At 35.8% G+C, this 26,687-nt stretch overlaps 2 protein-coding genes across 2 annotated transcripts; both read right to left on the bottom strand.

Annotated features, from left to right (window-relative positions):
* Positions 1-17,225: 17,225 nt before the first annotated feature.
* Positions 17,226-22,421, bottom strand: LOC139897885 (uncharacterized). Its single transcript, XM_071880598.1, has 13 exons — positions 22,325-22,421; positions 21,948-22,190; positions 21,807-21,875; positions 20,384-20,481; positions 20,207-20,294; positions 20,003-20,131; positions 19,465-19,665; positions 19,286-19,365; positions 19,111-19,183; positions 18,932-19,033; positions 18,379-18,484; positions 18,041-18,128; positions 17,226-17,547 (listed from the first exon to the last, which is right to left on the bottom strand). The coding sequence occupies exons 1-13, from the start codon at positions 22,406-22,408 to the stop codon at positions 17,367-17,369; spliced, it is 1,542 nt and encodes a 513-aa protein (XP_071736699.1). The 5' UTR covers positions 22,409-22,421; the 3' UTR covers positions 17,226-17,366.
* A 6-nt stretch (positions 22,422-22,427) lies between these two features.
* LOC139901481 (uncharacterized) lies at positions 22,428-25,472 on the bottom strand. Its single transcript, XM_071884190.1, has 4 exons — positions 25,133-25,472; positions 23,144-23,853; positions 22,477-22,993; positions 22,428-22,432 (listed from the first exon to the last, which is right to left on the bottom strand). The coding sequence occupies exons 1-4, from the start codon at positions 25,470-25,472 to the stop codon at positions 22,428-22,430; spliced, it is 1,572 nt and encodes a 523-aa protein (XP_071740291.1).
* Between the last annotated feature and the right edge of the window lie 1,215 nt (positions 25,473-26,687).

Here is a 26,687-nt window from a genome sequence, read left to right as displayed (position 1 = left end):
GATAAGTGTTATGATTTATGCCCACATGTTTTGTGTTTTGTGTTTTATTACTTTCCTATAACTCACTAAGTGCAAAAGCTTACCCCTATGATTTTTTATGTTTTAGGTGTTAAGGTCCATCGTGAAGGTAAGGAGCCCGTGTAAAGCGCTAGAGGAGCATTGGCATAGCGTAAGTGGTATTGCAAGTCCCTTTTTGTAATCACGCTCTACGGTTACCGCTTATTAAACGCCAAGGGCTTTGAATGAGTCATGTTTGTTATTGTTGAACTTGGGACCAAATGATGGTTTTGATTCATGAAAACACGTTTTGTTGTCTAAATGTTGTTTATAGATGGTTCACGATGTTAGAAACTGATTTCTGATGTTTGTGTATGAATTATCCAGTTTTAAATATGTTTGAGTATGATGAAAAGTGAAAAAGTTTGGTTTAAGTGAAATGTTGCAGATCAGCCCCCGGATTAGTGTTATGTCGCGCCGCGGCCAAGGGCTCCGCGCCGCGGCATATAACTGATGTTGGGAACAGAAGCAAGGCTAAGAAGTATAAATTTTCCTGTGTATTGTCGCGCCGCGACAAGGCTGGCCGCGCCGCGGCATAAGCCTTGTCCAGGCAGTAACCTTGTTTTTCAAAAAAAAAAAAAAAATTTACTCGATTCAAGGCGTTAAAGCGAGTTGTTGAGGTAACTCAAGTCGGTAAGCTACTGGTCCGACACGATCAATAATCTTGAATGGTCCAATATACCTTGGATTTAATTTCCCTCGTTTACCAAATCGAAAAACGCCTTTCCAAGGTGCAACTTTAAGCATGACCATCTCTCCAATTTCAAATTCTATATCTTTTCTTTTAATGTCAGCGTAGCTCTTTTGTCGACTTTGGGCGGTTTTCAACCGTTGTTGAATTTGGATGACCTTCTCGGTAGTTTCTTGTATAATCTCCGGACCTGTAATCTGTCTATCCCCCACTTCACTCCAACAAATCGGAGACCTGCACTTTCTACCATAAAGTGCTTCAAACGGCGCCATCTCAATGCTTGAATGGTAGCTGTTGTTGTAGGAAAATTCTGCTAACGGTAGATGTCGATCCTAACTGTTTCCGAAATCAATAACACATGCTCGTAGCATGTCTTCAAGCGTTTGTATCGTCCTTTCGCTCTGCCCATCAGTTTGTGGATGATAGGCAGTACTCATGTCTAGACGAGTTCCTAATGCTTGCTGTAATGTCTGCCAGAATCTTGAAATAAATCTGCCATCCCTATCAGAGATAATAGAGATTGGTATTCCATGTCTGGAGACGACTTCCTTCAAATACAGTCGTGCTAACTTCTCCATCTTGTCATCTTCTCTTATTGGCAGGAAATGTGCTGATTTGGTGAGACGATCAACTATTACCCAAATAGTATCAAAACCACTTGCAGTCCTTGGCAATTTAGTGATGAAATCCATGGTAATGTTTTCCCATTTCCATTCCGGGATTTCGGGTTGTTGAAGTAGACCTGATGGTTTCTGATGCTCTGCTTTGACCTTAGAACACGTCAAACATTCTCCTACGTATTTAGCAACATCGGCTTTCATACCCGGCCACCAAAAATGTTTCTTGAGATCCTTGTACATCTTCCCCGTTCCAGGATGTATTGAGTATCTGGTTTTATGAGCTTCTCTAAGTACCATTTCTCTCATATCTCTAAATTTTGGTACCCAAATCCTTTCAGCCCTATACCGGGTTCCGTCTTCCCAAATATTAAGATGCTGCTCCGATCCTTTGGGTATTTCATCCTTTAAATTTCCTTCTTTTAAAACTCCTTGTTGCGCCTCCTTTATTTGAGTAGTAAGGTTATTATGAATCATTATATTCATAGATTTTACTCGAATGGGTTCTCTGTCCTTCCTGCTCAAGGCATCGGCTACCACATTTGCCTTCCCCGGGTGGTAACGAATCTCAAAGTCGTAATCATTCAACAATTCAATCCACCTACGCTGCCTCATATTCAGTTGTTTCTGATTAAATATGTGTTGAAGACTTTTGTGGTCGGTATATATAATACTTTTGACCCCATATAAGTAGTGCCTCCAAGTCTTTAATGCAAAAACAACCGCGCCTAATTCTAAATCATGCGTCGTATAATTTTGTTCGTGAATCTTCAATTGTCTAGACGCATAAGCAATCACCTTCGTTCGTTGCATTAATACACAACCGAGACCTTGCTTTGATGCGTCACAATAAATCACAAAATCATCATTCCCTTCAGGCAATGACAATATAGGTGCCGTAGTTAGCTTTTTCTTCAATAACTGAAACGCTTTCTCTTGTTCATCATTCCATTCAAATTTCTTCCCTTTATGTGTTAATGCAGTCAAGAGTTTTGCTATTCTGGAAAAGTCTTGGATGAACCTTCTGTAGTAACCAGCTAGTCCTAAAAACTGGCATATGTGTTTCGGAGTTTTCGGGGTTTCCCACTTTTCAACAGTTTCTATCTTTGCCGGATCCACCTTAATACCTTCTTTGTTCACTATGTGACCGAGGAATTGAACTTCTTCCAACCAAAATGCACACTTTGAAAACTTAGCGTACAATTCTTCCTTCCTCAATACTTCTAACACCTTTCTCAAATGTTCACCGTGTTCTTGGTCATTCTTTGAGTAAATAAGTATGTCATCAATGAAAACAATGACAAACTTGTCAAGGTATGGTCCACACACTCGGTTCATAAGGTCCATGAACACAGCTGGTGCATTAGTTAAACCAAACGGCATGACCATAAACTCGTAATGACCATAACGTGTTCTGAAAGTAGTCTTTGGAATATCATCTTCTTTCACCCGCATTTGATGATACCCGGAACGTAAGTCAATCTTTGAATAAACAGACGAGCCTTGTAGTTGATCAAATAAGTCATCGATTCTCGGTAGTGGGTAGCAATTCTTGATGGTAAGTTTGTTCAACTCTCGGTAGTTGATACACAACCTGAATGTACCATCTTTCTTCTTGACAAACAAAACAGGAGCTCCCTACGGTGATGTGCTTAGTCGAATGAAACCACGCTCTAAAAGTTCTTGTAATTGGCTTTGCAGTTCTTTCATCTCGCTGGGTGCGAGTCTGTAAGGAGCACGAGCTATTGGTGTAGCTCCTGGTACAAGATCTATTTGAAATTCAACGGATCGATGTGGGGGTAATCCCGGTAATTCTTTCAGAAATACATCGGGAAATTCTTTTGCGATGGGAACATCATTGATGCTCTTTTCTTCAGTTTGTACTTTCTCGACGTGTGCTAGAATAGCATAGCAACCTTTTCTTATTAGTTTTTGTGCCTTCAAATTACTAATAAGATGTAGCTTCGTGTTGCCCTTTTCTCCGTACACCATTAAGGGTTTTCCTTTTTCTCGTATAATGCGAATTGCATTTTTGTAACAAACGATCTCTGCTTTCACTTCTTTCAACCAGTCCATACCGATTATCACATCAAAACTCCCTAACTCTACTGGTATCAAATCAATCTTAAATGTTTCGCTAACCAGTTTAATTTCTCGATTCCGACATATATTATCTGCTGAAATTAATTTACCATTTGCTAATTCGAGTAAAAATTTACTATTCAAAGGCGTCAATGGACAACTTAATTTAGCACAAAAATCTCTACTCATATAGCTTCTATCCGCACCCGAATCAAATAAAACGTAAGCAGATTTATTGTCAATAAGAAACGTACCCGTAACAAGCTCCGAGTCTTCCTGTGCCTCTGCCGCATTAATATTGAAAACTCTTCCGCGGCCTTGTCCATTCGTGTTCTCCTGGTTCGGGCAATTTCTAATAATGTGGCCCGGTTTTCCACATTTATAACAAACTACATTGGCATAACTTGCTCCGACACTACTTGCTCCGCCATTACTCGTTCCGACACCATTTGTTCCTTTCGTTCTATTAACCCCTGGTCCGTAAACCTCACACTTAGCCGCGCTATGACCATTTCTTTTACACTTGTTGCAAAATTTGGTGCAGAACCCCGAGTGATACTTTTCACACCTTTGGCATAGCTGCTTCTGATTGTTGTTGTTGTTGCGGTTATTATTGTTGTTGGGATGATTGTTGTAGTTGCTGTTGTTGTTGTTGTTGTTGTTGTTGTTGTTGTTGGGCCGTTTATTGTAGTTGCGATTGGTGTTGCGATTGTTGGGATAATTGTTGCGATTATTGTTGTAATTGCTGTTGTTGTATTGGTGATTCTTATCACCGTTTTCCTCCCACTTTCTTTTGACTTGCTTCACATTGGCCTCTTCAGCAGTCTGTTCTTTAATTCTTTCTTGAATCTGGTTCACTAGTTTGTGAGCCATTCTACATGCCTGTTGTATGGGGGCGGGCTCGTGTGAACTTATATCTTCTTGGATTCTTTCCGGTAATCCTTTCACAAACGCGTCGATCTTCTCTTCCTCATCTTCGAACGCTCCCGGACACAATAGGCATAATTCTGTGAATCGTCTTTCGTACGTGGTAATATCAAATCCTTGGGTTCGTAACCCTCTAAGTTCTGTCTTGAGGTTATTGACCTCGGTTCTGGGACGGTACTTCTCGTTCATCAAGTGCTTGAATGCTGACCACGGTAGTGCATAAGCATCATCTTGTCCCACTTGCTCTAGATAGGTATTCCACCATGTTAACGCAGAACCTGTGAAGGTATGCGTAGCGTACTTCACTTTGTCCTCTTCAGTACACTTACTTATGGCAAACACCGATTCGACCTTCTCGGTCCACCGTTTCAATCCGATCGGTCCTTCGGTTCCATCAAATTCCAAAGGTTTGCAGGCAGTGAATTCTTTGTAGGTGCATCCTACACGATTTCCTGTACTGCTAGATCCAAGGTTATTGTTGGTATGTAGCGCAGCCTGTACTGCGGCTATGTTTGAAGCTAGAAAAGTACGGAATTCCTCTTCATTCATATTCACGGTGTGTCGAGTAGTCGGTGCCATTTCCTTCAAAATAGTCAAATGGAACAAGTTAATCATACAGAATATTAAGAGTAGTTAATAGTATTTCGTAGCATAATATGAACTCATTTATAAAAGCTTTTTCTTCATATTAGCATTTTATAAGTTTAAATTCGGGTAGTACCTACCCGTTAAGTTCATACTTAGTAGCTAATATACAATTCAACTACTACAATTCTATATGAAAAACTGATTATAATAATATTTCGCGTTCAAACTTTTACACAATATTTTACAAACTTACAATACCGCTTATTTTACATATAGCATGAAATATAGCACACAATAAATTTGATACAAGATGGTTGTGAAGATAATTCTAGCTAGTACATAAGTCGTTCAGCAAAGGCAATAAAGACACGTAATTCATACGTCCAGAAACAAGTCATGCATTCTGGTTTTACTAGGATTACTTCCCATCCTTGGTCTTGTGGAACATAACCGTTATGGCCGTTGATAAGACAGCGTGTTGTAACGTCGTCAAAGGGACGAGGGTTACGTAATGTCCAACAGTCCCGTAACAATCTAAAAACCTCATTTCTTACCCCAATTACCGACTCCGTCACTTGTGGGAACGTTTTGTTTAATAGTTGTAGGCCGATGTTCTTGTTCTCACTTTGGTGAGAAGGGAACATTACTAATCCGTAAGCATAACATGCTTCTTTATGTTGCATGTTAGCCGCTTTTTCTAAATCACGAAGTCCAATATTCGGATATATTGAGTCAAAATAATTTCTTAACCCATTGCGTAAAATAGCATTTGGGTTCCCCGCAATATATGCGTCAAAGTAAACACATCGTAACTTATGGATTTCCCAATGTGATATCCCCCATCTTTCGAACGAAAGCCTTTTATAAACCAAGGCATTCTTGGAACGTTCTTCGAATGTCTTACAAACTGATCTCGCCTTAAATAGTTGTGCCGAAGAATTCTGACCGACTCTAGACAAGATTTCATCAATCATGTCTCCGGGTAGGTCTCTTAAAATATTGGGTTGTCTATCCATTTTGTGTTTTTATACTGTAAAATAGACAAGAGTTAGATTCATAAAAAAAAATACTTATTAATACAAGCAATTTTTACATATATCATAAAGCATAAGCACACTATATTACATATATTACACCACACGAATACAACTATCTTATTCCGACTCGCTCGTTTCTTCTTGTTCGGTTTTGGTTCGTTTTGCCAAGTTTCTAGGGATATATGATGTTCCCCTAATACGAGCCGTCGTTGTCCACATTGGTTTAGAAAAACCTGGTGGTTTAGAGGTTCCCGGGTCATTGTTACAACTTAAGGACTTCGGGGGTTGACGATACATATAAAGTTCATCGGGGTTGGAATTAGATTTCTCTATTTTTATGCCCTTTCCCTTATTATTTTCTTTTGCCTTTTTAAATTCAGTTGGGGTAATTTCTATAACATCATCGGAATTCTCGTCGGAATCCGATTCATCAGAGAATTGGTAATCCTCCCAATATTTTGCTTCCTTGGCGGAAACACCATTGACCATAATTAACCTTGGTCGGTTGGTTGAGGATTTTCTTTTACTTAACCGTTTTATTATTTCCCCCACCGGTTCTATTTCCTCCTCCGGTTCCTCCTCTTCCGGTTCTGATTCTTCTTCCGGTTCTTCTTCGGGAACTTGTGAATCAGTCCAATATATAGTTTCCAACAAAAATGTTAAGCAATCATTTTTAAAGAAAACACGGTCGAAGTCCAGACTCACTAATGCATCCTAACAAACTCGATAAGACACACTAATGCAAATTTTCTGGTTCTCTAAGACCAACGCTCGGATACCAACTGAAATGTCCCGTTCTTATTGATTAAAAACGTTCCATATTAATTGATTTCGTTGCGAGGTTTTGACCTCTATATGAGACATTTTTCAAAGACTGCATTCATTTTAAAACAAACCATAACCTTTATTTCATCAATAAAGGTTTAAAAAGCTTTACGTAGATTATCAAATAATGATAATCTAAAATATCCTGTTTACACACGACCATTACATAATGGTTTACAATACAAATATGTTACAACAAAATAAGTTTCTTGAATGCAGTTTTTACACAATATCATACAAGCATGGACTCCAAATCTCGTCCTTATTTAAGTATGCGACAGCGGAAGCTCTTAATAATCACCTGAGAATAAACATGCTTAAAACGTCAACAAAAATGTTGGTGAGTTATAGGTTTAACCTATATATATCAAATCAAAATAATAGACCACAAGATTTCATATTTCAATACACATCCCATACATAGAGATAAAAATCATTCATATGGTGAACACCTGGTAACCGACATTAACAAGATGCATATATAAGAATATCCCCATCATTCCGGGACACCCTTCGGATATGATATAAATTTCGAAGTACTAAAGCATCCGGTACTTTGGATGGGGCTTGTTGGGCCCGATAGATCTATCTTTAGGATTCGCGTCAATTAGGGTGTCTGTTCCCTAATTCTTAGATTACCAGACTTAATAAAAAGGGGCATATTCGATTTCGATAATTCAACCATAGAATGTAGTTTCACGTACTTGTGTCTATTTTGTAAATCATTTATAAAACCTGCATGTATTCTCATCCCAAAAATATTAGATTTTAAAAGTGGGACTATAACTCACTTTCCCAGATTTTTACTTCGTCGGGAAGTAAGACTTGGCCACTGGTTGATTCACGAACCTATAACAATATATACATATATATCAAAGTATGTTCAAAATATATTTACAACACTTTTAATATATTTTGATGTTTTAAGTTTATTAAGTCAGCTGTCCTCGTTAGTAACCTACAACTAGTTGTCCACAGTTAGATGTACAGAAATAAATCGATAAATATTTTCTTGAATCAATCCACGACCCAGTGTATACGTATCTCAGTATTGATCACAACTCAAACTATATATATTTTGGAATCAACCTCAACCCTGTATAGCTAACTCCAACATTCACATATAGAGTGTCTATGGTTGTTCCGAAATATATATAGATGTGTCGACATGATAGGTCGAAACATTGTATACGTGTCTATGGTATCTCAAGATTACATAATATACAATACAAGATGATTAAGTTATGGTTGGAATAGATTTGTTACCAATTTTCACGTAGCTAAAATGAGAAAAATTATCCAATCTTGTTTTACCCATAACTTCTTCATTTTAAATCCGTTTTGAGTGAATCAAATTGCTATGGTTTCATATTGAACTCTATTTTATGAATCTAAACAGAAAAAGTATAGGTTTGTAGTCGAAAAAATAAGTTACAAGTTGTTTTTGTAAAGGTAGTCATTTCAGTCGAAAGAACGACGTCTAGATGACCATTTTAGAAAACATACTTCCACTTTGAGTTTAACCATAATTTTTGGATATAGTTTCATGTTCATAATAAAAATCATTTTCTCAGAATAACAACTTTTAAATCAAAGTTTATCATAGTTTTTAATTAACTAACCCAAAACAGCCCGCGGTGTTACTACGACGGCGTAAATCCGGTTTTACGGTGTTTTTCGTGTTTCCAGGTTTTAAATTATTAAGTTAGCATATCATACAGATATAGAACATGTGTTTAGTTTATTTTAAAAGTCAAGTTAGAAGGATTAACTTTTGTTTGCGAACAAGTTTAGAATTAACTAAACTATGTTCTAGTGATTACAAGTTTAAACCTTCGAATAAGATAGCTTTATATGTATGAATCGAATGATGTTATGAACATCATTACTACCTTAAGTTCCTTGGATAAACCTACTGGAAAAGAGAAAAATGGATCTAGCTTCAATGGATCCTTGGATGGCTCGAAGTTCTTGAAGCAGAATCATGACACGAAAACAAGTTCAAGTAAGATCATCACTTGAAATAAGATTGTTATAGTTATAGAAATTGAACCAAAGTTTGAATATGATTATTACCTTGTATTAGAATGATAACCTACTGTAAGAAACAAAGATTTCTTGAGGTTGGATGATCACCTTACAAGATTGGAAGTGAGCTAGCAAACTTGAAAGTATTCTTGATTTTATGAAACTAGAACTTTTGGAATTTATGAAGAACACTTAGAACTTGAAGATAGAACTTGAGAGAGATCAATTAGGTGAAGAAAATTGAAGAATGAAAGTGTTTGTAGGTGTTTTTGGTCGTTGGTGTATGGATTAGATATAAAGGATATGTAATTTTGTTTTCATGTAAATAAGTCATGAATGATTACTCATATTTTTGTAATTTTATGAGATATTTCATGCTAGTTGCCAAATGATGGTTCCCACATGTGTTAGGTGACTCACATGGGCTGCTAAGAGCTGATCATTGGAGTGTATATACCAATAGTACATACATCTAAAAGCTGTGTATTGTACGAGTATGAATACGGGTGCATACGAGTAGAATTGTTGATGAAACTGAACGAGGATGTAATTGTAAGCATTTTTGTTAAGTAGAAGTATTTTGATAAGTGTCTTGAAGTCTTTCAAAAGTGTATGAATACATATTAAAACACTACATGTATATACATTTTAACTGAGTCGTTAAGTCATCGTTAGTCGTTACATGTAAATGTTGTTTTGAAACCTTTAGGTTAACGATCTTGTTAAATGTTGTTAACCCAATGTTTATAATATCAAAAGAGATTTTAAATTATTATATTATCATGATATTATGATGTACGAATATCTCTTAATATGATATATATATACATTAAATGTCGTTACAACGATAATCGTTACATATATGTCTCGTTTCAAAATCATTAAGTTAGTAGTCTTGTTTTTACATATGTAGTTCATTGTTAATATACTTAATGATATGTTTACTTATCATAATATCATGTTAACTATATATATAACCATATATATGTCATCATATAGTTTTTACAAGTTTTAACGTTCGTGAATCACCGGTCAACTTGGGTGGTCAATTGTCTATATGAAACCTATTTCAATTAATCAAGTCTTAACAAGTTTGATTGCTTAACATATTGGAAACATTTAATCATGTAAAAATCAATCTCAATTAATATATATAAACATGGAAAAGTTCGGGTCACTACAAAAGCCGAGCATCAGAGACCTTCTGGGTTACTTCAACAGCCGGAGATCCCACAATGGAAGTGGGAAAGGATCACGGTGGATTTCATTACTAAGCTGCCAAAGACGATGGGCGGATACGATACTATTTGGGTTATTGTTGACCGCTTTACCAAATCTGCACACTTTCTAGCGATGAAGGAAACGGGTACAATGGAAAGACTTGCTCAATTATACATCAAGGAGGTTGTATCTCGTCACGGTGTACCTTTATCGATCATCTCATATCGCGATCCCCGTTTTGCTTCTAGATTTTGGCGTTCTTTGCAAGAAGCCATGGGAACTCGTCTTGACATGAGTACTGCTTATCATCCTCAGACTGACGGACAAAGTGAACGAATGATTCAGACCTTGGAAGACATGTTGCGTGCATGTGTCATTGATTTCGGAAAGGCCTGGGAAAGGCATTTGCCACTAGCCGAATTCTCGTACAACAACAGTTATCACTCGAGCATTAACGCCGCACCTTTTGAAGCGTTGTATGGCCGCAAGTGCCGATCTCCTATTTGTTGGGCCGAAGTAGGCGAAAAGCAAATCACCGGACCCGAGGTAGTCCACGAAACGACGGAGAAGATTGCTCAGATTCAAGCTAGACTTAAGACTGCCCGTGATCGCCAAAAGAGTTATGCCGATCTTAAACGTAAGGACTTTGAATTCAACGTTGGTGATCGTGTAATGTTGAAGGTTGCACCTTGGAAAGGTGTGATTAGTTTTGGAAAACGTGGAAAGTTAAACCCACGATACATTGGTCCTTTTGAAATCTTGGAACGTGTTGGACCCGTTGCATACCGTTTGGATCTACCAGCACAATTGAGCTCAGTTCATCCTACCTTCCACGTGTCAAACTTGAAGAAGTGTCTTGCGGCACCGGAACTTATCATACCATTGGAAGAACTTACTATTGATGACAAACTCCACTTTGTGGAAGAGCCTGTTGAAATTATGGATCGTGAGATCAAAACATTGAAACGCAACAAGATTCCGATCGTCCGAGTACGATGGAATGCCAAACGAGGACCTGAGTTTACTTGGGAGCGAGAGGATCAAATGATGCGGAAGTATCCTCACCTTTTCCCCGCTCCTCCATCACCTTCAGCTTAAAATTTCGGGACGAAATTTTCTTTAACAGGTGGGTAATGTAACGACCCTGGATTTTCCAACGTTTATTTATTAATAATTGTTATTATTAATACGTGTGATTAAACAAATGTATGTTATTACATTTACATGTTGCCATGATTGCCCGAACTTGACTTTAATTGCCCGAAATGTCTTTGTGACACACGAAACTTCACGAATAATATTTTTAGATATTATTTGCATTCATGATTAAGTTTTATTAATCATTTTAATTAACTAAGGTTATTAGTTAGTTACTTGGGCTTTAATTGGATTTATTTGTTAATTAAGTGAACTTGGGCTTTATTAGTGTTAATGGACTCATGGTTTTGGACTTATAAGCCCACCCTACACCTTATTGGACTAACTAGTCCATTACTACTACTTGTAAATATTACTTAGATCATGAACTAGTTAGTTTGTACATGAGGAATCTAGTTAACTTGTTATCCCCATGCACATATACCAAGTAACCACCTTTTTTTCAAGCTTTACATTCTAGTGACCCTTGAATTCTTCCCTTCCCCCTTTTGTTTCTGCTGCAGGCCGTAGGCCTAGAGGGACTTGGAGGGAGTTTTTGGTTCATTTCCTTGTATTACTTCATTACTTGTAAACCTCATTCAAACACACACACACTTACTTGCAAAAATCCTCTCAACTTTCCTCTCATTTTTCTCTAGTTCTTGTAAGTAAACTTGAATCTTTTCTTCCTTCTTTTTCTCTTTGTAAAACCGAACCAAGATCATTCATCATCATCATTCTTTTGTTTACTTGTTACTTGTCTTTGATTACTTGTAATTACTAGTTGTTTTTGTTATTTACTTATGATCTTCTAAGAAGCAAACTTATTAGTTTGATTCTTCATCTATCTTGTTCTAACAAGAACACACAAGACATAAACTTCTTAGTTTATGATCTCCAATACTTGTTAAAGAAATAAAGTTCTTGTGTTGTAACTCATACTTGTAGTTCTTGAAGTAAACTTAAAGTTTACTTTACTTAAAGATCAAACCTTGGTTGAATCTTTAAAAGTATGAACAACCATGAACCTTTTACTTGTTTATTTAATTTTACTTGCACTTTAATTTTATGATTTTGGTTGTTGTTGGTCAAGTACTACAAGTTAGTCTTGATCTCATATCTCTTGGAACTAAAAGTTAACTTAAAAGTTCAAGAACATGTAAATAAGTTTTCTTTAAATATAACTTTGTATACTTATGCTTGATCTAGACTTTTGGGTCTTGGATCTTCAAGATCTAACTAAGAACTATGTTCTACATCTTAAGATCTTGATTAGTTAGTTTACTTTCAAGTTTGTAACTTATTATTAGTCTTAAAGTTCATGTATGTGTTAGATCTAAGACTTTGATGTAACTTTGGTTCATCAAAACACTTGCAACACTTAAGTGAGTTGTGCTTCATGTCTTAGACTTGCACTTGGGTTATGATGGTCAAATATTGGTCAAGATGATGCAAACACATCAACGAGTTGTACACTTGAAGCTATACGCATCAAGGATGAGAACCGTGATAAGCATCAAGCATCAAACTCACCGGAACCCATTATTTTTCTGCTTTCTGTCTGCTACCTACTGTTTTATGGTTTCTGTAACAGACCAGTAGACCTGGGCTGTTGTGATTATGATTTTCAAATAGATCTTTTCGAGTAGATAACTTTTCATATAGGACTCGTCTTAATCCGAGTTACGGTTTAGGATTTATGGCCCTCCGATCGTCACTATGTCCTTTTAAAGTTGTGCAGAAATTTCTGACCTACTCGCACTTAGACCGTCGCCACGGTCAAACGAAGACGAGTTTGCTTCTGTAAATTTTATCACACTTAAAGGACTCATATACGGAGCCATGGCCACTGGTCTCACCTTAATTCCGTAAGGGTAGAGGCCGTGGTGACTGACTGAAGTCAGCCTTTGTTTTAAACTACTTTCATAAACGAAACTTACTTTACGCCTTATGTTTAATGATGAATGATGATGACCCTTAAGACCTTATTTACGTACTTTTAAACCTATTCAGACGATTTACTGACTTAGTACTATTTGACTTAGGTTGAGGACTTTCGGACCGATTACTTGCACACTTTTTCCTACTCGACTTTACGACTACATTATCATTGTGAGTTATAGCATTCCCTTTTTACTTTAACTTATTTTGGGAACTGAGAATACATGCGGATTTTATGTTTTACATACTAGGCACGAGTACTTAAACTTATATATGTGTGGGTTATATAACGTCAGAAACATTCCCTTTAGCTCGGTAACGTTTAGTCATTGGTTTTTGAACCGGTGAACGCGAATCTTAGATATGGATCCATAGGGTTTGACATCCCCACTCGGGCTAGTCGCGCTAGCATTTAACGAGTGTTTAATACTTCGTATACATACGCACTTGCCAAGTGTACTTTCAGGGGGTATAAACGTTAAGTTAGTTACCAAGTGCCCACGGTTAACATATACTTTATCATACTATTTTGAAACGCTCTTTGTAGCACTGAAATCTCGTGGCCTACCTTACTTACTGTTATACTTAAACTATAGCTCACCAACCTTTGTGTTGACGTTTTTAAGCATGTTTTTCTCAGGTGCTTGAGGTTAGCTTCCGCTGTGTACTAGTCGTGCTGTAGACACCCGCTGCTTAGAGTTGTTATCGCATGAACTACTTTATTTTGCATTCAAACATTAGTACTTTTGAACTATGACTTGTAACGACCGTTGTGATCACATACACTTATTATTTGCTTCTCCTTAGTGAAGCATGCTTTGGGATTGTAAAACATTCGATGTTGGTTTAGACATCACTTTATTAATGAATGCAAACTCTTTTTGAAAACGCATATAGTACTTAACCTTGTAATGATCCTGTTGTTGATGATTCGTACACGATGGTTTTGTACGGGCCATCACATAACTAATCCTAAAGGGAGGTTTAAATCTAAGCATGAGATTCACTAATTTCCTTCGTTAATTCGTCGTTAATAGAATTGATTGAGCACAGTTATATGAAATAGCAAGCATTGAGAATAGAAGCAACAAAAAGTCAGTAACTTCAAAAGTCAGACCTACTAATGTGGTTGGGGAAGATGGACCAAGTTAAGGGGAAAAAAAAGCAAAATAAAACAATAATAAATAAGGTATTTACCTTCTTTGAGCTGCAATTAGTGCAGTAAGCGAGTAAGTATACAAGTAATTACAACTGGTTTATGGATTTCGTTTATGCGAATTGTGCACAATTAGCCTTTTTTTAGTTGCAGGCCCTAATTTTGTATGAACAAAGCGTGGAGGATTGATTTATTCCTAGTCCTAAACTCTGCCTTTAATTTTAATTTTGAAAGGTGGAGGGTTGATTTTAATTTTGAAAGGTGAAAGATATGAGGAGAGATAAAATGGAGATTGAAAAAGAAGAAATAGAAAGAAGAAAATGAGTTTTGAAACAGGCAAAGAGAAAAGAAGATAAAAAATAAATTAAATTGAATTATTTTAGAAAATGATAAAAAGACTGAAGTACCCTCACATGATTCGCACATGAGTCAGTTTAACATAAAAATTTGACGGAATGTAGACGGAGGGACGACCGGAGTTACAAAGTACAAGTTCAGGGATGACGCCAGCAAAAAAAAAAGTTTAAGGACGACCTGAGAAGACTGGATACAAGTTTAAGGACGACGAGCGTAATTTTGTCTTTTTATTTTTACTATTTTATAACCCACACTTTCACGAGACTTAAACATAACACGTAAAATAAATTATAAAAATAATTTGATTCATATTTTTAAATAAAACGATAAACTGATCATGGTTATGGACGAGATTGCCAAATGACACAACATAATGTCGAAAGTCTGTTAAAATAGTTTTTTATGACAACTTCTAATGTTCGTTATTTATATCAAATGTGTAAATTATACTCGTAAGAACAATTTATTGATCGGTTAATTTTTTTCGCCCCAATTAAATTTTGACCGTGTACCTTAATGGGTTAATTTTTTTCACCCACACCCGTAACACGTGGATACCAACAACCCGCATATTATAAAAAAATACATATAGATATACAATATAACTAAAAAAAAGGCTAATAATAATACTCGATAAAAACTAAGAAATATATGCAAATGGTTTAAATTTATGAAGTCTACTAATGACAGCCCTTAAGACTGTCTTTAAGATATAAAGTATGCATTAAACACTGCTACAATTATATGGATAACAAACTTGACTTCGAGCATCTACTGCGCTATCCTCAACCCATTGCAAACAATATGATATATTTATAAATTGAGACCTAACAACTCTAATTGAATCGATTCAACATTGTAAGAAGACAATGGACAACCTAACTCGTTTAAGTTGATCTCTTGTAAGGATAAATTCAGTCTTGTTGGGAGTCTATCCAACCTTAATCTCCATAGAAACTTCTCTGGAAGTACATTATACCAACAAGTCCCTGCGACTTCTCACCATTTTGACGTAGAATTCCTTGAATTCGCGGGTATGTATGCATCATTGGATAGGTTTCACTACGATATTGTTTTGAGGTGGATGGTTAACGTAATTTTCATCAATTACCCGATTATTTCTTTCATTAACGACCGTTAAAAAAACTCCATTAACTTTTGACACGAGGTAAACGTGTCATTTTTCTTTCTCCTTTGTATACACTACCTACCCCTTTATGCCATTCACAAAAAACTTATCTATGTTATAAACAAAGCTTGATATTCACTAAATGATTGGCGAGCAAGATTGGCGTGGCACTGACTAGACGCTATCAATGACGTCAATATTGGCTAGAGGGATTGGCGGCCCATTCACAAGTATCATTGGGAGTGCTATAAAAAAGCCTTTTCATGACCGCATTAATGTAGATCCTCACATTTTATAACTTTAATATGAAATCCCTCCTCCTATTACTGTAATTAATAATTAATAATTATGACAAAAGTGAAAAATCATAAAGATTTAAATGTGTTGTCATGTTGGACAACTTTGTTTAACTCCAAATAACAACTTCTGCCGTTTCTAAGCAAAAAAAAAAAAATATGTTTTGAAGCTACATGGTTTTTATTTGAGAAGGGTCAAACTTTATTATTTTATGTAAACTTTTAGTACCAAATGGCTGAAACTAGAAAAAGAATATAACATATGAACTGCTGATTAATTAATGATATATCTAATGTTTGCGCATAAACATAAACCGAACCCTATACTATTGTACGTCAACTGTACTACAGTACTCTAGTCCAAACCTTAATCCTAACCCTACTTCTAACCAAACCTATTTCGAAAATATTTGTCGTTTTCCAAACACACTTCACAATTCACATGTCTTCGTCACCTTATCCAGCCTAGTTTTGCATTACTTAGCCCTTCACTTTTGGATACTTGTCATGTTTGCCCCACTTCACTTTGTAAAATTTACAATTACTCCTCCATGAGCCACAAAGACAAGACACTTAACTAAAATGAAATGAAATGGCTTTCAAGTTTCCACAATTGAATGACAAATGACGACCCCGGGAGGAAGAAATCATAACGGGACAAATCGAGTTGGTATTGTTATCAATGTAGATGAAAATATTGTTGATCCATCAACATTACTCCATTTAACTAAAAATGTCTGCTAGTGTTTATCAGTAACTAAAATCACTTGAAAGAAATAGTTAGGCAATGGTTTGTCAAATACTAACAAAAACACACGAAGCACTGGTAACTGTCTTGGTCAACATTCATAACAAAAGGCCAAAGGATAATTCGATACTTAATTTATTTATAGGTAATGAGCCGCTTTGGTTTTAATTTATTCACGCAAAAGATTTATTTATTTATATGTATAATTCCAGAGGAAGAAAGACAAACATATACATGTGAGGCGGGTCAGACTCATACGACCCAACCATTTTGACCTGTTACCCCACCTAGTCCATTTTGCTAATAACAGAAGAGTAACTTCAACAGTGATCCAAAAAGTCATCTATCTATTCATAGAAAAAGGTTATCAAAAACTACGAATCAAGTTGTTTGTAATGGGATTGCAGCATTACAAGTCAAGTTGAGAACCAACTAAAGCAAAAGCACAATTAGGGACACTCGATTCAAGTAGAATTTAGGATCTTTACATTTTTCAACAAGTGGTTGACATTGACCCAAGTATATTTCTTCATTGAATGCCTACTAACTGAGATACGCACCTACACAGCCGTTTAATTCGTAAGTAACCCACTCTAAGATCTTTAACTGCAGCTGTAATCTGAGCTGAGAGTGTTTGAGTAGATGAGTTTTGTGATGCGTTTTCTGCGATGTCGATCTGGCATGGAGCAATCTCTGGTGGATAGATACCCCTGTTTGAGTTTCATTACTTAAGTCAGCAAGTGTATAACAAATTGATTGTCAGATGTCAACAAAAGCATGGAAATAATAAATAAATACATTACAGTTATAAAAGCATTATAAAAAAAAAAAAACCAGACTTTTACAATAAAAAAGCTATATATGATTTAAACTGACACCGCATCATCTTATTTGTAATCATTTATTTATATTTATTTTAATAATATTTAAGTTTAAAATTATTTATATTTTAAATATTTTTATTTATAAGTTAGCGTTGGTCAACATCCGTCTTGGCCGACTCGACCTTTCAAGGTCCTGAAACTACTCGTCTGAGACATGAACACGTCCAGGACGAGTCATCTCCTTCTCGTGCCTTTTTTCAACCATGGGTATAATAAGGCATGAACACGTCCATAGTTTATAGATAGAAACAAAAATAGCAAGCTATATAACATTTATAGCATCAACTTCTAGGGTCAAATAATAATTTATGTAAGGCACCTTTTTAGACATGACGTATTTAGCGATACTGTCGCCTTCTTTCCACTGGTTGCATTGAAGAAATAGAGCTCCAGATGAAGTTGTTCATCTGCAAATTAACATACGTAGTAAGACTTAACTAGACCCTAATTCTAATCCCGGGAACAGTCTCATGAAAAGAGGTAGAAGAGAACAGCACATGATGCCTTAGAAAGAATTTAATAAACTCGTTTTCAAATAGAATAATATAACCTAACCAATGATTATGTTTACATTGTACAAGTGATATCATATGATATTCTCTTCATTTAATCCACTCATTTCAGTTACTTAATGTAAGAATGTTCAAATAAGATTACCCAATGATGTGTGAAATCTTGCACGCATCAAATTCGGCAGCTCTAATCTTGCAAGTTGTATTTCGTCCAGCACATCAACCAGATTACCAAAAAGATGACTAGTGATCTATTAAGAAAGAAACAACAGAAATTATAGTTAATCGTATAAAATGTTATAAGGTAGTCTGGCAGGCTGGGTAAAGGGTCAAAAATGTTCTGGTTGAAACAGGTCAATTTAATGATGGGTGGAAACGGGTCGAGTTTGCTAGGATCAACTTGCAAACGGCTTCCTGTCCATTAAAAAAAACAGTAAAAAGTAAAATATAAATAACTAACATCTTAGTTATTATTACCAATCCAACATTATTACATAGCAACCTAATTCTTTGAATGAAAAAGTTAGAGGTATATATGCATTAAAACTAAACTAGACGAGCCAACTTTTAGTTTGACCCAATAGAAATAATTCACAATCGATATCAAATAGTGTAAACAGGTCGATACCGCTAGCTCTTAATTTCTCATTTATCTATACTAGACCGTGCACCGTATTCCATTTTGTTAAGATACTTACTTGAGTTTCTTGTGCCAAACTTGTCGCACCAACATATTTCTGTATCAACCCACCATTAAAAACAAACCCAAAAGCAGCTGAGGCATCCATATCTTTGAAAATCTACAAGGCAATAAGGCTATTCATATAAGAATATAAAGACAAAAAAAATTCAAAAATTTATCAACACTTTATATTACCTTGTTTATATTCGTCTGATTTAAAGAATGCGAGAAGGAAAAGCTTGGAATTACACCGGCAGTGACTGTTATCCTGTAAGTACCAAAAAAATAGAAACTTGAATTCAATTGAACATGAGCAAAGACTAAAATGAAATTATAGACATTATGATTAAGATGAATTTTAACAAGGAACCTTTGACTCATGAAGTTAAGGTAGTTAAGAGTAATCTCGTGATGATCTTTACTACTCTTAAAATCGTCTATAACCCAAAGCTGGAATAAGAATGATTAAATAGCAAACATAAGTTTAATCCGTCAAGCAATATTATGTTATGTGACAAAATAAACATGTAATGCAAGTATATGAACAACCTGCATATCTTTACGAATGATGTGACACCGTGCTCTTTTCAACAAATGATCATTTACATTTGCAATAGTGTCAGTGGGGTTGGGTGGTTCTCCTTTCATCTTACACGACCCGTGAAAAGATTTTGTCAAGCTTAAAATTCTTTCATCCATGTCTTTTATCACCTGCCTCATTGATTTCACTTTGTCGATGTCCACTTGGCACTGTACAAGTCAACCAGGTAAGAAACCAAACTAATTCTTTTCTTCCATTTTATTTATAAAAAAATGTAGTCACATCAAATCAAAATTGGCTAAAACCAAGGTTGTAAGAGTCGGCCATTGACCAACGTTGACTTCTAGTAATATATAAATTAAACATATATATATTACACATAAGTATATTAAAGATAAAACATAAATATTTCAAATATAGATATAAGACACAAAATCTAAATCTAAAAAAAAAAAAAAAAAATTGACTAACTTTGACTTTGACCGACTCAACCCCGATTCAGTCCAACTTTTAACGTTAACCGAACTTATTGTGCGGGCTCAATACCTCTTGAATTTCCTTTATATTATCTGTACGATGAGGAATAACTTGAGCAGGTAGCGAATTTTGAAGTGAAAGATTCAACTTCAAAACTTCTGACTCTTGAATTCCCGAGGCAAGTGATTGACCATTTTTCTGCGCATAAAAATATAACTGAGAAGATACAAACAAGATTGAGTTTATAAAAGATACACATAAAGTATTAATTACCAGTAATCTCTCTCGTTTCACATGCAGTAGCTGAGACTTTGCTTTTTCGTGCACAATTTTGCACAAGAGTAGTTTTGCTTCTATTGCTCTGGATTTTCGATTCATAGAAAGTCAAAGCATGTAAAATAACATTAAAGTTTGGGACATGAAATAAACCAATCTCATGAAATAAATTACCTTTTATTTTGAATATCATGAGACTGAAATTTGCTAGCGAGAAGCTCATATGTTTTTGACGTCTGTAGTTGCCCCAGAGTATCAATCAGACGATCAATCTGCAAAAACAGAACAACCGTTGCAGCAGATATTAAATAGAGCCCAGCCACATAGTAACGATCCACAATTAAAAATGTGGAACTAGAGTTTGTATCCCTCATGTCGTATACATAGAATTTTAAAAAAAAAAAGGCGTGAAAGTAACGCTGGAGGAAGCCTGTAAGGATACACAAAAAAAACCACAGGCCAAAGTTCAACAGTTCTCATACAAGTAGCATATAGCCATGTTTACTATATTACACGAGCCATAACCAAGCTTTCAAAAACCGCTACTCGGGTAGGGATGGCATCGGGTAGGGTTTAGGTAATCCCATCCCGGAACCCGATTGAAAAAACCTGTCCCAAACCTAGACCCACTGGGTCCTCATTTAATTACTAACTAGCAGGCAAACGGGTTTCTCCGCGGGTATTCGGGTCCCCATTTACTTACGAACAATTGGGTAAACGAGTTATCCCATGGGTATTCGAGTCTTTTTCAGGGTATACGGGTCGGGTAATCGGATAAATGGGCCGAGTAATCAGGTTTACGGGCCGGATTATCGGATTTGCGGGCTGTGTATATGGACTAGGGTCTTTTCAGGTATACGAGCCAGGTAATCGGGATTGTGTCTAAAACCAACCAGACCCGCGAAAAAAATTAAAAACCATCCCCGTACTCGGCCCAGAGGGTTCTCGATTCACGTTGGGAACGCATCGGGAACCATATGTGATTGCATAGTAGGACTTGTTTGGTTGTGGTATGTGAATAATTGTCTATACTTGTTAATAAAGTTGATATTTGTGTGAAATTGTTTGTGTTGATTGGTATGAGGGCTCGGTTCACGTTGGGAACGCATCGGGCGGGATCTTGGTTCACGTTGGGAACGCATCAGGATCCAGACGGTTCTCGTTTCACGTTGGGAACGCATCGGGAACCATACGTGATTGTGAAATGTGTGACTTGTTTGGTTTGTAATATATGGATAATTGACTATCTTTATGAATATTATTAATTCTTAGACCCATTTACACAGCCCTAAGCCGGCAAAAAAATATCGGGTTTCGAGTTTCTTCATCGGGTAGGGGGTTTTTTGCGATCCCTATACTCGGGGAGTACTCGTTCTGGACTTTTTAGGGAGTACTCAGCAACTCGAAGAGTACTCGAATGTTGACCAAGTTTGACTTTGACCAATTTTGACTGAGTTTTGACAAATTTTGACTGATTTCCCGAGTAATCCCAAGTTTTGACCGATTTTTCGAGTAATCCCGAGTACTCAGTAAGTAATTCCCAGTTCTGCAACACTGGCCATATTCGTGACATGAGATACAAAAGAAGAAAATGTACCGCATGCAAATTCATCTTATCAACTGAATCTGGAAGAAGTTTTGTTTCCTTAAAGAATCTTGTATGAATCTGCAATACAAAATATCAGATATACGGTCCTCTATAACCAAAAATATTAACGTTAGCAGATCAAAAGCAAACCTGAGTCAAATGTTCGAGAGTAGGACCAATATTTGACGTTCCACTGCCACTTGGGAGTTCAACACCAGAATTTGAACTCGTTTTAATTTTCACAATTTTTTCAGTAGGCATCACATTTTCAGATTTTCTTTTTCTCACAGATGACTGCATATTATCCACATGTAAGGAATCAATGTTGTCATTGTGAAACGTATCGCACAACTCTTTATCTGATGGACTTCTACCAAACTGTTCGGCCAAATTCTAAAAGAAGATATACCACAAGAGTCAAATTTATAGTTCCACATATTACAAAATAAAGCAATCGAATTGCTAAAAGTTTAAAACAGATCTATTTACCTTGGAACTTTTAAAGAAAGAAAAAAATAGGCACTTACCTTCTGACAAGATATTTCATCCATCCTTACGTTAGTTATATCATCATCCCTGATATTTGCACATTTAGATACTGTTGGCTGCATTTTTACTCCAGAAGCAATTTCAGACTGTAAAACCAATTGTGCTTCAACTTGAACAAGATTTTGATTACGGGTTGTACACACATCATTTTTTGGTATCTGGTTCTTATTAGCAACCATGTTCGGTAACGGATTTTCAAGACAAATGTCCATGATCTCAATCTCACCCCTATCCATAGAATTAACTTGAGGAGATACGATGTTATTCTCCAACAAAGTACCCAACGGAGTCATCTTAGAGACCAAAGATTTGAAATTTGAATTTTTAAGTTTAGTAGTTAAAGTAGTTAAACCAGCAGAAAAGGGAGAAGCTTCTAGACTTCTTAATTTAGAAATGCTTTTTTGTAAAGATGATACACTACCAACATGCTGTAGGCTATCAGTTCTTTGAAAAACCATTGTTCGATTAAGAGGAGTCGCGGCTGCACTAGGCCTATCAGTTGAATGTGCTATTGCCCCTATCAATGGAAGTTTATTTTCCTTTTCCATGACATCATCTAATCGATAAGCTATATTCCCATATTTTGATGGAGTGCTTTGACTAGTAGCCAAAAGTTCCAAGCTTGAGTTGGTTTCAGTAAGAGTGGCCTGATATTAAAAAGTAAAAGAAACAACGTACCTTAATAAAATAAGCAACTAGAACAATAAAGTGAATATTAACAAGGTTACAATCAAAAATGATCAAACAATAGCAAAAAGAGCAGTACTAACAGTTTCTCTACAGTTGTGGGTCGTTACCTTAGTAGACTGATTAGGGGATAGAGATTTAGAAGCTTGGGTGTCAGATGTATTTGGAAAAACTCCAAGAACAGGTTGCTTACTCGTAAATAGCTTGGATCCATCATCTGCCAATCCCATCTCAATATGATTAGCAGAAACCACTTCAGTGAGCTCCTCATGATTAATAATTCCTTCAATTTTAGTATCTTCGTCATGGCTCAAATCCATAAGGTCGGGCCCATTTTCCTTGTCGGCTAAAATCTTTTTTCCAGCTTTGATCGGGGACTTCAGTAGAGATACATGAGAAGCCGCATGCAAATCACAGTCATCTTCTGCCAATAGTGCATTCATTGGAGGCGATACTTTCCCGTAGTCATACTTATTACTATATTTTCCAACAAGACTCATGTCATTTATTTGAGACCCAGGGCTCATTTTTGAGGTAGATACATTGGGTATAGAATTCGGCTTCCGCTTATCAGTTAGTGTCAATATCATGGCACTTGTATTAGAGTCAATAGATCTCGGAGTTGGAGTTTTTTCCTCAAAGGAAAGATTAATCCCTGTCGAAGTCTTTAATTCTCCTGCTTCTGATCTAGCAATGCTACGGTAATGCATTGAAAACGCTGTCGAATCCATAGTTTGATCATGATTCTCATCTGAGGAAGAAGAGTCTGATAAATCTCTTCTAATAAAACTTGAAGATACAGGCCCAAAAAAGTTATCGTCTGCAAGAAGAAATGATTTGGAAAAACAATAGTAATATGAGTAGTGGGAATTATATCAAAAAATGTAGGCATCTAGTATATTAGTTGTGTATTATTTATTAAGCATATAAGAAGAAAAGGCAAGGATGTGATTGTATATATTTTTTATCTATTTCATATGCACTTGCATATGACTTGATGTACATGTGACCGCATAGTAAGAATGAATGTTAATATGTACCCTTAAACTCACTCAACGAATAATGATGTAATCTTTTCAACTGGATTATTATATGTATATTTGTTTTTGTTGAAAAACTAACTATATTATATAGGATCAAGCATAGCCCTTGGCTGAAAAAAGCAAAAGAAGCCAAGTCATTGCCTCATAGAATATCAATAAGAGAAATGTATAAATTGTTGGACATATTATAATCATTATTTCATCAAGTAATTCATTAGATAAAGATTAAAACATAAAGATGTAAGGCTTACTTGAACCAGAAGATGAAGATGCCATAAGAATAAATTAGGATGTTGGTCCTCTTCTTGAACCTCTAACTTAGATGATGGAATTAGAGTAAGTATGTAGTGATGTGTTGTTGTGGTGACTTACGAGGTGAGACATAAACCTCTATTTATAGGAGAGGTCAAGGTAGGGATCAACTCCATTAATTATGGTCATGTAACTTACAAGAGTTACACTATATTAGTCATTATGATAGTGTAACCTATAGGAGTTGTACCATGATATTTATTATGGTGAATAAGTTACATAAGTTACATAAGTTACACAAGTTATATCATAATGAGTTACATAAGTTACTCTTAATTATGATGAATAAGAGTAAGGAGTTACATAAGAGAGAATGAATAAGTTACGGCCAACTAATGGATGATTATTAATATAAAATAGATAAGTCTAACACAGATAAATGAGCCGATGTTAACAAATAATGCTCATTACAGGTCCATATACATTTGTAAGTGGTAAACAGATCAGGATCCTACATGTTGTGTTAATATACTTGGTGCATCATTTTACGATACTACATCTTATCTACGAACAAATAGGCACTGATTTACTGACACATACAACAATTAACAAGACACTGCACGAATTATAGTCATTAAGATTGCTGATAAACAGCTTATCTGATTCGTGGTTTCTTTAAACGCAAATACACAATTTGTTCGTAATTTAAAAGGCAAACGAGTACCTGCTTATTTCCATTTCCAATGCACATAACAATAATCTCATAAAACTTAAAACAACTTATTTAGGATTGAGATAACTTACCATCATTAGAGGTAGCAGAAGGAATGGTGCTTCCACCAGATGACGGAGACGCAACAACTCGAATAAATGGACTCGGCGGACCGAGTTCATCCGGATCATCATCATTGTCGTCATCTTCATCCTCGGTTCTGAAAAACTGTCTTGAGCCACTATCATCTTTTTCGTTTGAAGAATTAGAAGGTGCAGGATCCGGAGAAGATCCGGATTCATCACGGTCAAATATGAGAACCGAAGTATTTTCTGCAAAGCTAACGCGTCGAGATCGCTTTTTAAGTAACGCCGTCGTTACTTCCTCCGTTGTTTTGTTTGAGCGGTTCTCGTTAGTCATCGGCGACGACATTTGTTCGCTCCGGTGGAGAATTGACGGCAGTTAACAGCGATTTAGTGGATCCGGTAATGGAAATTGGGGGGTAGATAGCTAGGGTTTGGTCAGTGGAGCGTTGGATGTGATTAATTCAAATTAAGTACTTTTGTGCGGGAAAACAATAGCAATTTCAGATTTTGAAAAAGTGTCTATCAAGCGTCAAGCCTCGCTGATGAAAGAAGATTAAGGTGACTTGCAATTAACGATAAGATTAAAGTTAAATTTTTAAGAAATAAAAATACAGAAAAATAAAATAATTTCCGTTTCCGTGATTCTTTAAAACGTAAGCTCGATCATGGTTTAGAGTTTCTAATACGAGTAGTAATTAATTAAAATTGAAACACATCAGTTACAATTTAATTATTGCGAATCTTTTTAATCAATAGTTTTTTGCATGATCACCGGGTTTTCTCAATTATGAGCGAAAATAAAAATAATTAATTTTAATTTTTATGTACGATTAATTTTTTTAACAAAAAAAAAAAAATTACCAAAATTTATCAATGAGAAAAAAAAGTTCTCAATATAGTCGTATCAAATAGTTTTATTTTCAAAACATTGGTTAATTTAATTTATTTATATACTTACAATTAGGGGTGTTCACGGTCCGGTTTGATCCGGTTTCGACTAAATCTCGAACCAAACCGGCATCCACGGTTTCAACATATATGAAACCAGACCAGACCAAGAAAGTTGTTTTGCTGCCCGGTTTGGTCCAGTTTGGTCCGGTCCGGTTTGACCGGTTTAACGGTTTTGAGTTCTTTTTTTTTATGGATTGGGGACAAAACAAAAATCTGAAATTAACGACAACATGATTTCAAAAATTGGTTTCTCTATCCCTTAGATTTGAAAAATAAAAATCTGAACATATGCTAGTGGAAGCTAAAATGGTGATTTGGCTTCAAATTGTTGTTTTGGCATCAAATTACTAGCCCTGAGCAAACTTGAATTGACTTCAAATTACGTACAGTAAGAGTTCGTAGATGGTGTAAATTCATGTGGATTAATTATATGTGATTATAAATAGATCATGTTAGATTTTACATGTCACAGTATGGTTTTTTAATTTTAGTTCCTCAATAAAATCAATCAATTTTTCTATTCAAAGAAGATGTGGTGATTAATATATATGTATAATGTGTATATATATATATATATATATATATATATATATATATATATATATATATA

The sequence above is a fragment of the Rutidosis leptorrhynchoides genome, chromosome 3, assembly GCF_046630445.1.
Source record: "Rutidosis leptorrhynchoides isolate AG116_Rl617_1_P2 chromosome 3, CSIRO_AGI_Rlap_v1, whole genome shotgun sequence".
In the NCBI taxonomy this organism is placed as follows: Eukaryota; Viridiplantae; Streptophyta; class Magnoliopsida; order Asterales; family Asteraceae; genus Rutidosis; species Rutidosis leptorrhynchoides.
The sequence above is the reverse complement of the archived record's forward strand: the minus strand, read 5'-3'. Positions and strand labels throughout refer to the sequence as shown.